A 14,398-nucleotide genomic window follows, 5' to 3' on the forward strand; every position below is an offset into this window, starting at 1 on the left:
TTAAACAGATGCGAGTACTGATACGAATAGGAGGTGTACTGTTCATTTTTTTGTTTCTCGTCAAAAAAGACAAAGACAAATTTCAACATAAACTGGTCTGAGAGTATCAAAAGAAATACGCTATTATTTATTACGCCGCTGCTCCATATAGCACACACACAGAGCCCTGGGTAGGGCAGCGTATCTCTGATTATAATTTAATTTGATATAAATTCATTTTATAATTTAACTTCCCTGTTCATTGCACATTTTTTTTGTCATTCTTCATTGTTACGAAGATGAAAATTTTACATGAAATTGATACAGGCATTATAATGCGATTCTGCTTAAAGGAGCCCATTTTGACTAGCAACAGCACTGCGGCTCATCTTCGTATTAGATGCTGAAAGCATGTCTGGCAAACGTGATCTTTCTGGAGTGTAACAAAGCCAAAAACAAAAGAACATCTGATACAAATATTATTGCTAGCTATTGTTATCAACTATAAACATTAATTCGCTGATTTGGGAAGGACCTCTTGGTGTGAAAGACGCTGTTTTGAATGAAAAATGATTTCTGCTTTTTTTCCCTTTGCAATGTTTCCACTGCCATGTCTACTTCCAGTTCAAATATATGAATATACAGATCCAGATATCTGGAGCTCTAAACAGATACAGACAGTGGCATAGTGTTAGACCTTCTAGTATTTCTATCCATGAATACAGGAATGGTTTCAAAGCTTCCTGAAGCCGAATTCACACTTTTTTTTTTTTTTAACCAGACTGACCCAGACTGGACTTTCAAAGCAATACAAGCCGCAGCGTTTATTTCAGCGTGAGAGTAACCTGTCTTTCAGGGCCACGGCGCTGTGCTGTTCCTCTGAAAAGCAAGAGGAGGAACAAAAGCTGCAGCTGAATGGGGGACTGAAATCCGGTGTCACTGCTGTAATGAGCGCCTGGACACACAACCTGAGAGAGATAACCTTTCAGAGCTACAGCACAGACACATGTTCCCCCGCCAGCAGACGAAACCTGATCACAAAAGGATATAAATAGGAAATTCAATATTTTTTCAAAGGCTTTATGATGAGAAACGTCCTGAAAGCTGGAGACTTGCATGTGCTGGAACATCAGATCATGAACCAGCCTCATAAATAAAGTGCTCCTCGTAGATGAAGTGTTCATACGAAGCTGGTTTGGCAGTTGATGTTCTTGCGAATGCAGCTTTCATGCGTGTTAGCTTTAAGAATACGCTTCTAGCAGCCTCATTTTTCAGACGGGTATGTGTGTGTATGCGTATGTGTGTTTACACTGGGAGTTTTGATTAGTTTTTGCATTGCTATTCAGGCACTGCGGTGGCGCAGCTGCACAGCTAAATAAATAATCACGTCATTGCCGAGTCCGCCTGAGCTCCGTCACACTGCGTTAGCCTCATTTGGATTCTCCGCTTCTTTCCTGCTGACCTTGTGCACTCTAATACATCACACACAGGTTCCCCGCACCTTGATCACTTGAGAAATTTGGCCATTTTTTAATTAAGGAACACAACACTTGGGGGCATGCACCTGTAGGAAAATAATAAACAACAGGGTAGTGATGCAGTCCGATGCGAAGCGGAGTTACTGTTACTATTCCAAAGTTGATTATTTTCTTATAGCAGTGTGCTCTGAAGTGTTTTATTCCTCTTATACCACAGCAAATCACCAATGCTAATTTTTATAGTTGTTAAAGAATGGCCTCCTGCCAAATTCCAGCAAAGTCAGAAGTCAGTATTGAAGCAGGAAGCTGGAAGTTATAGTATGTGGATGATAATATTGGTGCGCTTTAAACCTGACTGTATGATACCATTTCACTCTTCTGCAAAATTGTTTATCGAAAGATATTTTTACATAGCTTAACAGTGTTATTTGAAGCAAGTCTTAGGGGATGTATTTAAGGATAAGAGTTTGGGTGAGATTTTAGCTCAAACCTAAAGAAACAGCTGTTAGATATTAAACATATTTTGGCTGATTGATTGCAGGGGTAAAGTGAATAATTGTGTAATAATAGTGTCTTTAGCAAAAGTCTAGTAATAGAGTGCATTATCCAGGCCTGGTACTTCTTTAGCCTCTTTTTTTTTTTAATTACTGTCTAACAACTAGGGATTCACTGAAATTTTGGCTGCTGATGTTTTTTGCCTGAAAATGGTTTAAAAAATTGGCAGACAATCCCGAAAAAAAAGCAAAACAAAGTGTCAAAACTAAAACTAACTGTTGAGTTGAGTGTGAAAGTTGTGTGTGAAAAAAAAAATTTTAATTTGTTATAATAATAATAATAATAATAATAGTAATAGTAATTATAATTGTAGTAGTAGTAATACTAATACTACTACTACTTATAATAATAATAATAGTAATACCTGCTAGTTGATGATGAGAGTCATATCCTACAAACTGGATGTAGGAGGAATGTTTTAACGGACGACCTCCGTTTTGCACATCAGAAACATCTGTTCACACGCGCTTCAACCCCTGTTACGTACCAGTCCCCTGTCAGCAGGAAATAATCCCACCTGCAGGTGGTTTGCGGTGGTAGTTCTGCCATGTCAACATGTAGGAAATGTCCAGAATGTGAGCTGATCAGTACTGATCCACAGGTAACTGTTGGTTTGTAAAATATTGCCTGCAGGACTTCAACGCTGCTTACAGTTGTGTAATAAATATCTGCGTAATATTAAACCGTCTGAGTGAGCAGGTGCTTCTGTTGTCCCAACGATGCCGAGGCTCATCATTAAATCCCTGTGTGCTCTGAAGTCACCTGGTGAAACCTCTGTTTAGTGTTGTGTTGTCTGCAGAGCGGCTAACCATGCCATGAAAGTGTCTGAACAACGGTTTTATTTGTTTTCGTCAGCAGAAGTGTTCAGTCATTTCCTTTTTTTTTCTATAGAAATCTGAGCCGTAGCCTCTTTACAATACACTCAGGAAATCCTTTGTATGTTTGTAATGCAGATCTAGTGTGTGAGGTGGAACTTAAAAAAGCTTTTACCTACAGTGTAACGATGAAGCAGCAGAGAGCCGTGAAGTGCTGAAATTCTCAGTAAAACACGAAAACTCAGTTCCTGCTGCAGAGCAATTCACAGAATTCCAGGAATGGAATCCAGGAATGGTTCAATTTTAAGACGAAAGGCACTGAAGTTTCCATGTTGAGGTTCTGCATGCCTTGAGTACGATTAGGAGACAGAAACATTTTTTTTTAGGAATATGTTTCCAGGGCTCTCAGACCCAGTAAGTGCTATTGAAATAGACTGAAAGTGTGTGTGTGTGTGTGTGTGTGTGTGTGTGTGTGGTGGGGGTAAAAAGTGAGAAATGGATTTCAAGACCCAGAAATTGCCCTTTTGGACACTTATTCCACACTTAGGCTTGCATTTAAAGCTGCTTTGTGACCAATGTCCATTGTTAAAAGGCCATTAAATAAAATTGAATTGGATTAAATTAAATCATTAAAAAAATGTACACATCATTCTGATCAGCTTGTTTTGAAACATAAATATATAAGTGGTTTTCTTATTATGGTCCAGATGTGTTCCAGTTGTGATTCTCTCAGTGAAACATGAAAACTCCACTCAAGTCGTAGTTTCATATAGTTATCATTTGGTTCCTTTCATGGACCACCTTATGGTCACAGCACAGATTAGAGTTATGAGTACAATTTAGCGTTTTTAAGTATTAAGCACATTAGTGAAACATGTAATCCTGAGTGTTGATTGGAGCCTTTAGAGCCTTTTCCCTAAACAGAACCCAGACAAATGAAAACAATTTATTTCATTATAAACTGCACTGTTCACCATTCTGCTGTGGTTTGAACTGCATTGAAATTCAAGACGTTATTCAGGCTTGTTATTGAGCTTTAGATTTGGAAATAAACAGAAATTTGTATGTATAAAAAGACACCATTCGTCTGACTGGCATTATTTAAATTAGGTTTAGAAGTGGAATAACAGCAATAGCCGTAAATTATAGTTATTGGAGATTTCCAGTGTCATTGTCATTAAAAATAATAATAAAAATAATAATACATTTTTAAATAATTTATGGTTGCAAACCACTGAATAATGAAAATGGTTGGAAAATGGCTGCTCCTTCTACTTTGTGAAAGAGTAACAAAAAAAAATGAATAGGAAATTTCTGAATGATATGCTCTTAGGGGAAAATGTTTCATCTCTTTTTAATCATAAGCTATTTACTAAACATCCTTAAGTGTTCTTTGTTTTGTTCTTCCCAGTGGAGAACCCTTAAAGGTGCTTTGTAGATTGGTACAACAGTGATTTTCCATACATGTGATCAGGAAGGTAGAACTTTTACAAAACCACTATGATAGAAATAGATAGATAGAAACCACTTTTTTTTTTTTTTTTTTTTTTTTTACGTGTAAGAGTTTGCATGTGTTTTTAGAGCTGCACAGTTATCTTAGGTTAATAAGGATTAAAAATTTTAGATTTAGTGAATTTTGTATGCGATAGGATCATCGTGACAAATCACACAGCGTGAAGCAGCCGTATGTTTGTTTTTTTTTTTCCTTGAATTGGCTGGATATTGTGATTGCAATACTGACCATTAATCTTGCTAATTATTTTAACCTGTAAAGTGCAGCTTTTTCTGTTATTAAAAGAAGTTAAAAGAAGCAGAAGACATGTTGCTTTTTGTATTGTTTTCACATAAATATTCTTTAGGTTTCCTTCCCCAGATCATTATTTAGGCTCCGCTCCAAAGGATGGCAATGAGAAAAATGGTAGGTGTAGTGGGAGGAATAATGTTCTTCTCCAGCAGGGCATTTTTCTTCGACTAGCGTATTCTCCTGAGTCTCCACTCTGTAACTCTGTACTCGCTGTGAGTTTGGCATTGCTGTTGTTTTTTGTTTTTTTTTTTTTTTTTTTTTTTTTCTCATTTCAACCAGTGATGATGGTTTTACAGGTCCTCAGGAAAGATCTTGGCTTGGATACAGCTTTGTGCCACGAGCTTGTTTGTGTATATGGTCTCTCCCAGTGGAGCTCAGTCTGTTTCTTTTTGTACTTGAGAAACACCATGTTTAAACCACACACACACACACACACACATATATATATATATTTTTTTTTCCACACACACACACACACATATATCTTGTTGCCAGCCGTAGCTGGTAGTGGCTCAGTGGCTGTATTTCCATATAAGCACACATAATAACCTCTGTGTCTTGTTTTTATTCCCTGCAGAACGCAGAAATCTCCGTCTTTGAAGTGAACATCCGCTTCGTCGGAGGACTTCTCTCGGCCTATTATCTCTCAGGAAAAGAGGTATGCAGATGCACCAGATGCACCAGATGCACATCCACAGCGCACGATCAAAACCTTAGTATTGGTTGCTAAATAAATTTCTAAAAAATGAAGAAGTTTTGAATCCCTCGCACTGTGGCTGTGGAAGACTGCTCGCCGTTTCCCTGCGCCTGTGTGGTGCTGTCTGTTAATCAGTGGGTGACATTTAAAATTGGCAGGGCACAATACGCCTCTCAGACGAGGCTCGGAGGCCGGCGGTCCGGCTGCATGCCCAGACGACGAGCCAAGCTAAACAAGTAGCCGCTCACATACACACACACACACATATACACACACATACACACTTCGGCACGCCACCCTCTCAGTTTTGGCATGTTCCACAGTCTATGCACAGACAGAGCTTTCTTTCTGTGCTGGTCAATTCAATTAAAAAAAAAAAAAAAAAAAAAAAAGGAAGGCTTGTCTTTGACTTGAGCACTTGGGCAAACACTTGAGTTTGGCTCTCGATAGCTAACAGCAGGACTGATTTTACTGGGATCTGTTTAGCACCAGTTAAACAGACTTTCTGGAACAAATAAAGCTTTTTTCAATCCCGTGATTGAATTAACAGTTACATTTATGGCACTCTGACATGAAGCGGTTAAAGAAATGGATTGTTTTCTATTAACAGCACGTCCTGAACTGTTTTCATCCTCTTATATCACAGCAACGTGCCAACAATTACAAAACTGCACTTGTTAATGAACAGCACATCATATTTTTTAACAGTTTATAGTTACATTTAAAGTTGTTGTCTGTCCTGAAGAAAATATACTGAATGTTAGAAAGCACTGACACTGGAGACTCCTTCCAAACATTTTAAATAAATCTCCATATCTCCATATTTTACCATATCAACAATTATTGATTAAGGAAAACAACACATTTTTTCATGAATTAGTTAATTAGGCTTCGAGTCTATGGAGAGTCCGCCATCCCAGTCCCTGTTACTATAGAAACGGCGAACACATTCTAATTAGCATTACAGCCTGCACTGCGACCAATCAGAATTGAAAATTCACCAGCGCTCGATTATAATTAAATACAATAAACAATTTTAAAAAATGAAATGCAGAGTAAAGGGAAATTCTGGTGTACAGTCTTGCGAATGACTTTTAGTTTTTTACTGCTCAGAAATGGTTGCACAGGACACCATGACTGAAAATAAAGAGGTTTAATATTGCTGAACAGCTGCGGAAATCGACTTATGTCTAATCTCATACGGCGAATGCAGTAAAACGTGCAATTCATTATCTCATTTATATAACCAAGTCTCGCTTCCTGAGTATTTTAATCTCTATTCTCAGGTGAAGGGCTTTGAATGAACTATTTACATACAACTGTTTTGTAGCACAACAGAAATCCACCTCCAAAACTCTAAAAATGCAAACAATATTTCCTCTATAGGTTTGACAGGCCACCTGAAAGCAGGAGAGTCTCCTTAATATGCAGACCTAGAAGAAAAAAGGTTCAGTCTAGGTCACTGGTTGTCCCTCTGGAGGATTACTTAAAAATGTTATGTCAAATTCTGTCAGAAAGGGGTCCAAGAACCTGTATAGGAAACTAAGAAGCTTTATAAATATCCAAAGAACTTCTAGTTTATTTTATTTATTGCTGTGTCAGTGTTATGGAGTAGTGTCCTACTGAAAATGAATTCTTTTCAATTTCCAAATCATAAAAAGCAAAATAATTATCACAATTTCTCCAACAGTACTGAAAAAAATCTAATTATTACACACAACTGCACTTGTTTTGTGTTCTTCGGCTGTTCGTTTCGATGTGAGCCGTGTTTTATTCTTTAATATGCAAAATGTCCCTTCATTCTTGAGTATACACGATCCTTAACATAGACACTGTTTTTTTTGTTTGTTTGTTTGTTTGTTTTGTAGTTACTATATTTTCCATAATGAATCATCAATACTACTATGTTTATATTTCAGTGCTGTTATTGTGGTATCGATATTGCGGTAAAAATTTTGCTGAGGTGGCGACACTGTGTGTAGCAGATATTTTTGCTGAGTGGCTCTTTGGATGGATGGCTGCAGTCCCCCCTCAGTGTCGCAGGAACTGTGCCCATGTGCCCCATAGTCATGGGTTTTTAATTAACTCTTTTAATAATGAGCTAACAGATGAACAGGGACAAGCAGGTCTATTTGTTGGGGCTTAGCAGGGTGTTGAGTCTGAATGCCTGGAGGAGGAAGCTGTTACTGAGTCTGCCAGAATTGGCCAGGATGTTGCAAGACCTTTTTGCCAGATAATGGGGCAAGGAGCCACGAGTGGCTTTGAGGTTGTTGGTTATAAAACCTGGTAACCTTCAACATTTCAACAAAAGATTCTGCTTGAAAAACAGAAGAATTGGCCACAAATCTGGCCACAGCCTTCAGAATCAAATTGAATCTGATTGGCTCTCCTCGCTTTTGCGTGCTGGTTTTCAGCAGGGAAACACACTTTTCAACACTGCAACACAACACGTTTTTGGAGCAAGACTAAATAGAGTCCCATCTTTAAAATTTTTCTGTAAAGCATTTTGTGAGTACACAAGATATTCTCATGTGTTTGATGATGGGCTAAAAAGGAAAATCTCAAGCAGATTCCTTCTTCCTGTGAAAGTAGCCAATTCTTGGCCATGTTTATAACCGAAACGTACCAGTTCAAGTGCATACAAGTTCCTGCTTGCTTGAACACTCGAAACTTGATTTTTAAGCCTCTTCCTGAATGTCAGAATGTTGCCGTCTGCTTCCTGCTGATTGACTATTTTCTTCCAGTATGCCATCAGCTTCACCATCTCTGCTGGAGGAAACTTCTAGATGCTTATCTAATGCAATTCTCACTGTGTTTCGAAGGTGGATTTTCAGAATCCTAGTTTTTCCCCTTTAGCCAGGGATTGGAGTATCAGTGCATGACTCAGTGGTGTAAATGCCAGTGTTAAAAGTGCCTAGGATTCATTCATGTGGAAACAAATCTTCAGGTGCGAACGTCTTGCCATGCTACCAATGTTGGTTTACATGTGCACAGGTTAAGTAGGTCAAAATTAGGGAGTACCTAAATATGATCAAGTTTGTGAAGGAAGTAAGATGTAATGCTGCTAGGAGTCTTAGTCATTTTGAAAGCTTGACGGAAGTATCTGATGGGAAAAATAATGAGCAATTACTGGAATGCTCAAACTTTGGGTTGGGAGTTCTGGGGTGAGTGTGCAGGGACTCCTTCCAGCCAATCATGTTTTTACTTCTGACAAGCATTTGGCTAATGTTTTCAGCTATTAGCTGTGTTTTTCTCTAGCATAAAGTTTATACACATATGTGTGAAAACATCATTATTCAAGTTTGGGCCTGGTCAGGGTCACAGTGGATCCGGATCTCAGGAACACTGAGTGCGAGGTGAGAATAAACCCTGCGCAAAAACACATGTATCATGCACAAACACATTTGAATGCTCATTAACACCTAGGAGCAATTTAGAGTAGCCAGACTACCAGCATGTTTTTGGGAGGTGAGAGGAAACCAGAGAACCCAGAGGAAACCCACTGAGGGGATATACAAAACTCCACACAGAGAATGACCCAAGTTCAGGATCGAAGCTTAAACTGTGAGGTGGCAGTGCCATACATCTTGGTACATCCCGGATATACATCTTGATGTTTGGTAATCGGTTTCAGTTGATGTACTTGGTTCATTTGTAAAAAATAATAATAATAATAACATTCACACATTTATAGTTTTGTGATCACTGCTGTCACATGGGAATACTCGAGTACACCAGATCAAGTTGTATCAGATCGAGTTGACCCTGTTGGCCATGTGAAGCAGCCATGTGTAGCATCTGTTTTGACGTCATGGCCTGATCACTGTAACTGGATCTCCTCAGATGACAATTTCTGGACTTTCCATAGGTGCAGTTCACTTCATCCCTCTCATCTTCCGAGATCTGACATAACTAATGGGGCTTAAGAGCAGAGATGGCATGAGAGTGACTTCAGAGCCCTACAGAGTGAGAGATCATGAGTGGGAGTGTGCCTTAAATTGGCTTCAAAGCCTTATAGAGTGAGAGAGTGCAAGTGATGGAGTCCAAGAGCGTGGTTTAGTAAGTGACTTAAAAGCCTTGCGGAGTAAGAGACTTTTCATACTCGTGCCGCGCTAAGACATGAGTGCACCATTTGGGAAGATTTGAGGGGGATTGGATTTGAGGGGCAGGCGTTAAGAATGGCATGCTGGGTAATTTCTGAAAATGTGGCTCCACTTGGCTTTCAGCATTGTTACTTGGCTGGGACTCAAAGCCATCTCAACTCTTTGATGAAACTTTCATCAATCTGGCTATGCAAACACGGTGCCCGTGCTCCTCCCAACTCTGTGTGTGTGGGTGCGTTTGTGTGTGTTTTGAGACATTGTGCTGTCACAGTGAACACAAAGACCCAACTATTACTGTCTAATAACTTATAATGCACTCCGTCACACTTTGGTTATGTTTATTCTTGCACTTCAGAGCGTCACACATGTATTTAGAGCTGTATAATACTTTAAGTGCTGCTTCACCCTTGTGTATTGTGTGAAGGAGATTACAGAAAATATGAATGCAGAACTCATATGTGGTGCTTAACGAGTTGTTAACTTACATAGTTTCCGACACCGCATGAGACACAGGTAACTACATCAAAGACAAAATGAGTTCGAATCGCAACGATGCCACAGCCATCCGTGGCCTGGAGTCCAAGCGAGCATAAATAGGCATGCGGTCTTGGTGGGAGTGATGGCATACTCTCTCACCTGTCAATCAAAGCAACACTAGACAATCTGTGAGCTCATGTATGTGGAAGAGGGTAGATAGCACTTTCCTGTCAGTGTATTTAACTGAGCTGAGACGGCGGTAGCTGGTTTCAGATGTCTTAACGGAAGCAAGTGTTATCCTGGTAGGTGTCATATGATAGTAGAGACCTAGCTAGTGGGTGGGAAATGAAAAAGAAAAAAAAAAAAGGAAAGAAATATTCTTAGTATTCTTAAAATTATTTCGCAGATTAATTTGTGTTTGTTGTGTTTTATTTATTTACTTATTTATTTATTTATTTAAAATCTATTTATTTATTTAAAGTGAAATGCAAAAAAAAAAAAAAAACTAAAATAGTGTTGGTTATTTTTCAAAAATAAATTTAGTTCCCAGTGGGACTCCTTATCCTGAAGTGATTGTGTTTTCCCTGCTTTAACACACCTGCCTCAGCTCCTAGAGCATTTAGTAATTATCCTCACCTACTCATAATGTACACCTGCAGTGTGAAGTTTCCGTCCCCAAGCAGGACGGGGTCATAACAGTGATCAGACTCAGAAGAACCCAGTGTGTCCCAGTCCTTTGTTGTTCTGTGTGTGATGTATGGACAAACCTCCAGCTCATATCGTTGTACTTTAACTTCCCCAAAGGAGTCTGGAATGAAGCCATCTGTGAGTGCAGCACTTTATTCCTCTACGTATTGATCTCTGCAGCGAAATTCATTTTACATGCCCACTGGCCTTCTGCTCCACCCTGCACTCTCGCTCTCAGCCTTCGAGCTTTAGGCTTTCACACCGACCATGTGCTGCTTTCCTCATCCTAATGGCCTTTTGCTGCTGTCGTGGCGTACTTTCACCTGTAATTTTGCTGCCAGCTCTTTGAAAAAACCGTGCCAATCGTTCCTGTTACATTGTGACAAAGTGGCTCTAACACGAATTAGGTTGTGGTTGGAAAATGAACGTGCTGCAAAGGTTAAATCCTTTAGAAGTCTAGAGCTTTTAGGCCATATGTGTCCCCGTCACTATTACCACTCTGTATACCTGTTTAGTTTTATTTCATTTCATTTTAAGACATGTATGGCAGACACTACACATAGGCTAAGAATAATATTTAAGCAATATCGCACTTGCAATCGTGTGGCTATACTGAATAATGGCACGGCTGTGATTCAGCCATAGGCACGCGAGTCGTAGCTAATCACAGCAGTGCCGATATTCAGTATAACCGCACGACTGCGAGTGCGATACTGCTTTTATACAACAGTATTATAAATAAAAAATTAATATCAAGTGACACTTCAGACACAATATGGCCAAATAATTTATTTTTGCTCAGCGAATGGAAATAGTTCCCAAAGAAGCTACACTCACTGACAGCCCATCGGCTAGCTGGCTAGCTAGCTCACAGTGATTTGTACATTCCTGTTAAAGGTGCATCCAGTGAAAATGGCTTCCCTTCTTCCTTTTCATCTTCATCTGACAAGCGTTCATATTTTAAGTCAGAAGTTCTAGTCATGAAAAATGTATTGTTTGCCATGTCCGCTGATGATGTCACTAACTCTATGGTAGTAACCGTTTCGGTGGCACTGTTGCTAGATTACGAATTTTGCATGATGAACACAAACGAGTGAAGTGATACTTCGTTCCAGTGCGGTTATACTAAATATAAGCACTCTTGGAATGCCGCTCAACCAATCAGATTAGTGAACTGGAACAAACTGTTGTATAACACACTGTTTTTGCATAACAAATAAAATCATTTTCTATGAGGAGATGTTTATTTACCTGTTATGGAAGGAGTCTCCAGTGTCAGCGCTTTATAACAGTCAAGAGGAAAAGATCTTCCTCTGCGTTTTCCGAAACAGACTTTACAGTTGTAAGCTGATAGTCCTTTAACCAGGTTAAAAGGTTAGCTCCTGTTAAGTCGTTAAAAATTAGTTAAAATGTTTGTGATGTTCATTAATAAACTAAACGATTGGGAAAATGCTGTGATAGAAATGGAGTAAAACACTTTAGGACATACTGTTACAGTGAAAAAATAAACGTCAAGGTGGTAATAGTAACTCAACAGTGATTATTTTCCTATAACAGCACAACCCCAAGTGTTTTATTCCTTACTTTACATAGTCTTCTTTCTGGCATTATGTGCATAAAGTCAAAGGAAACGTCCATCAAAAGTATAATTTTTCAGTTCTGAGAGTCTGAATGTTCTGCAAATCCAGTCAGAGATTAATTAAAATAGTTTATTTTAGCCATAATCAAAGTCTATTTAGATTTTTTTTTTTTGTGCAGCCCTAATAGTTGTTTAGTTAAATCCATTGAAACTCCTTTCACTTCCTCCCTCATTCTATTCTCTATTAAAAAGCATTTAGCCTTAAAATGATGCGGAATAATTGTGTGCTGAAATTGTGTGTGTATGTGTGACTGGCGCTCGTTTGCTTTACCATTTGATTATCTTTTTATTGCTCCCCTTCATAATATTCACATGCTAGCTAATGGAAGCAAACTATTCGCATTTTCTTCAATTGACTTTTTTTTTTTTTAATTTGAAAACATACTTCCACTTCCTGAAAACATACCTGCTGTGTGTGATGTCTGCAGCTGCGGCGTTTCTCCATGAGACATTGTCTATGAGCGAGTGAATTAGTGTTCATTAGCAGCCAGCAGGCTGAAGGCTGCTTGCTGCTGTTTATTGTTGTCCTTGCTCATGTGATTAAAAACGCAGGCTATTCTGCTTGTTTATGGCGACGCGGCGAGGAAATTAATCATCATCGCCCGGGGTCCACAATCATTTGTTTCTGTCATACGGCGTATTTACTGTAAACAGGAACGCTCTCTCATATTTCCAGTTATCCGTAACACAGAAAAAACTGTTTGCATTGTTAACAACTGCATACTGAGAGAGATAAGGCTCATCTCATAAACAAAGGGAATTCTGCAAGGGTTAAATATGGCATTTGGGAAGAGGTTAATCTGTCTGCTCGTTGCCTGACTCACATCCTGCTGTTTATACTGTGCTATAGGGCTTGCCTGTGTTGAGCAGATTCAACAGTCCTGCGTAAGAGACATCACAACTCATACACATGGCTGTTTTGCTCAGAAATAAATCATTCTTGGCTCTGACTGCATTCGCGTGGGAAGAAGAGGAAAAACCTGAAAGATCTCCCACTCATCAGACACGGCGCCGTAACACATATATATATATGGAGGGTGTTTATCTCAGACTTTCTTTTTTTTTTTTTTTTTTTATTCGCTCAGAAAACAGAAAACAGAACTGACCAGGTCATTTTTTTCCTCCCTTATGGCCTTCTGCGTGCACACTCATCCTGTTTCTCTGCAGCTAATCAGGAAATTCATTATTATTCTATCCGTCTTTGCTAATAGACCGATCTCAAGTCCTGGTTCTGTTACTGTCTTTTGGTTGTAGTGTGTTTGGTTTCACAAAAAAAAGCATTTTTACTCTAATCAATATATATGCAAATTAGAAATGCTCCCAACCCCTACACTGGCCCTTCCCGGGTAAACCAGTGTCATGCTTTTTATCCATTTATAGTTACATTTTAATGTTACTGAATTATGAAACAGGTTCCTGTTATTACTTACGCTATAACAGCTATAAACAGCTGTTACTTCACCGGTTTCTTTTTCTCCCCATGAATTTTATAAGACAAAAAACACAACATTTGGTGTTACAGAGAAACCAGAAACCTTTGCTCTCCTAAACTAAGGACCCTCAAACCTGAACTTGTTGGCAATCCCGGTTTTCTGTAAGGGTTCCCGTAAATGGCGTCGGGTCATCATTTTGCTTTAGGGATCTCTTTAAAATCAGGCTGCGCAAAAACCGCGCAAAAGACAGGCAATTTACGAGGATTTTTACTGCTTGTGTGCTCAAATGAGTCAAATGTCTTTGAGTCATATGAGTCAAATGCTTGCAAGTCAAATGCTTGTGATTCAAGTGCTTGTGACTCAAATGAGTTAAATGTTAAAAATCCTGGTTTGCCACTGGGTTTCTTAAATGCCGTCAGTTCATAATTTTAAATTTTTGTGCAGGGATCTGTTTTTAATCAGGCTGCGTAAAAATGAAGACAGACAATACACTAGCATTTTTACTGCTTGGTGTGTTCAAATGAATCAAATGTCTGTGAGTCAAAAGAGTCAAATATCTGAGTCAAACTAGATTAATGTCTGCGAGTCAAATGACTTGTGAGTCAAATTAGTTACATGTTCAAATCCTGGCTTGCTGCTGAGTTTCCTTAAACGACGTCAGTTCATAATTTTTAGATTTTGACGTAGAACTCTTTTTTAAATCAGGCTGTGTAAAAATGAGGACAGACATT

The 14,398-nt window shown here is 38.9% G+C and overlaps 1 protein-coding gene across 1 annotated transcript in view; it reads left to right on the top strand.

Moving 5' to 3' along the window:
* The window catches only part of man1a1 (mannosidase, alpha, class 1A, member 1), a 110,341-nt gene that overhangs the window by 40,327 nt on the left and 55,616 nt on the right, over positions 1-14,398 (top strand). The window contains exon 4 of the mRNA XM_026922803.3: positions 5,209-5,289. Coding sequence (XP_026778604.1) covers positions 5,209-5,289 — 81 coding nt within the window. The remainder of the gene's footprint in view (positions 1-5,208; positions 5,290-14,398) is intronic.

The sequence above is a fragment of the Pangasianodon hypophthalmus genome, chromosome 19, assembly GCF_027358585.1.
Source record: "Pangasianodon hypophthalmus isolate fPanHyp1 chromosome 19, fPanHyp1.pri, whole genome shotgun sequence".
Taxonomy (NCBI): domain Eukaryota; kingdom Metazoa; phylum Chordata; class Actinopteri; order Siluriformes; family Pangasiidae; genus Pangasianodon; species Pangasianodon hypophthalmus.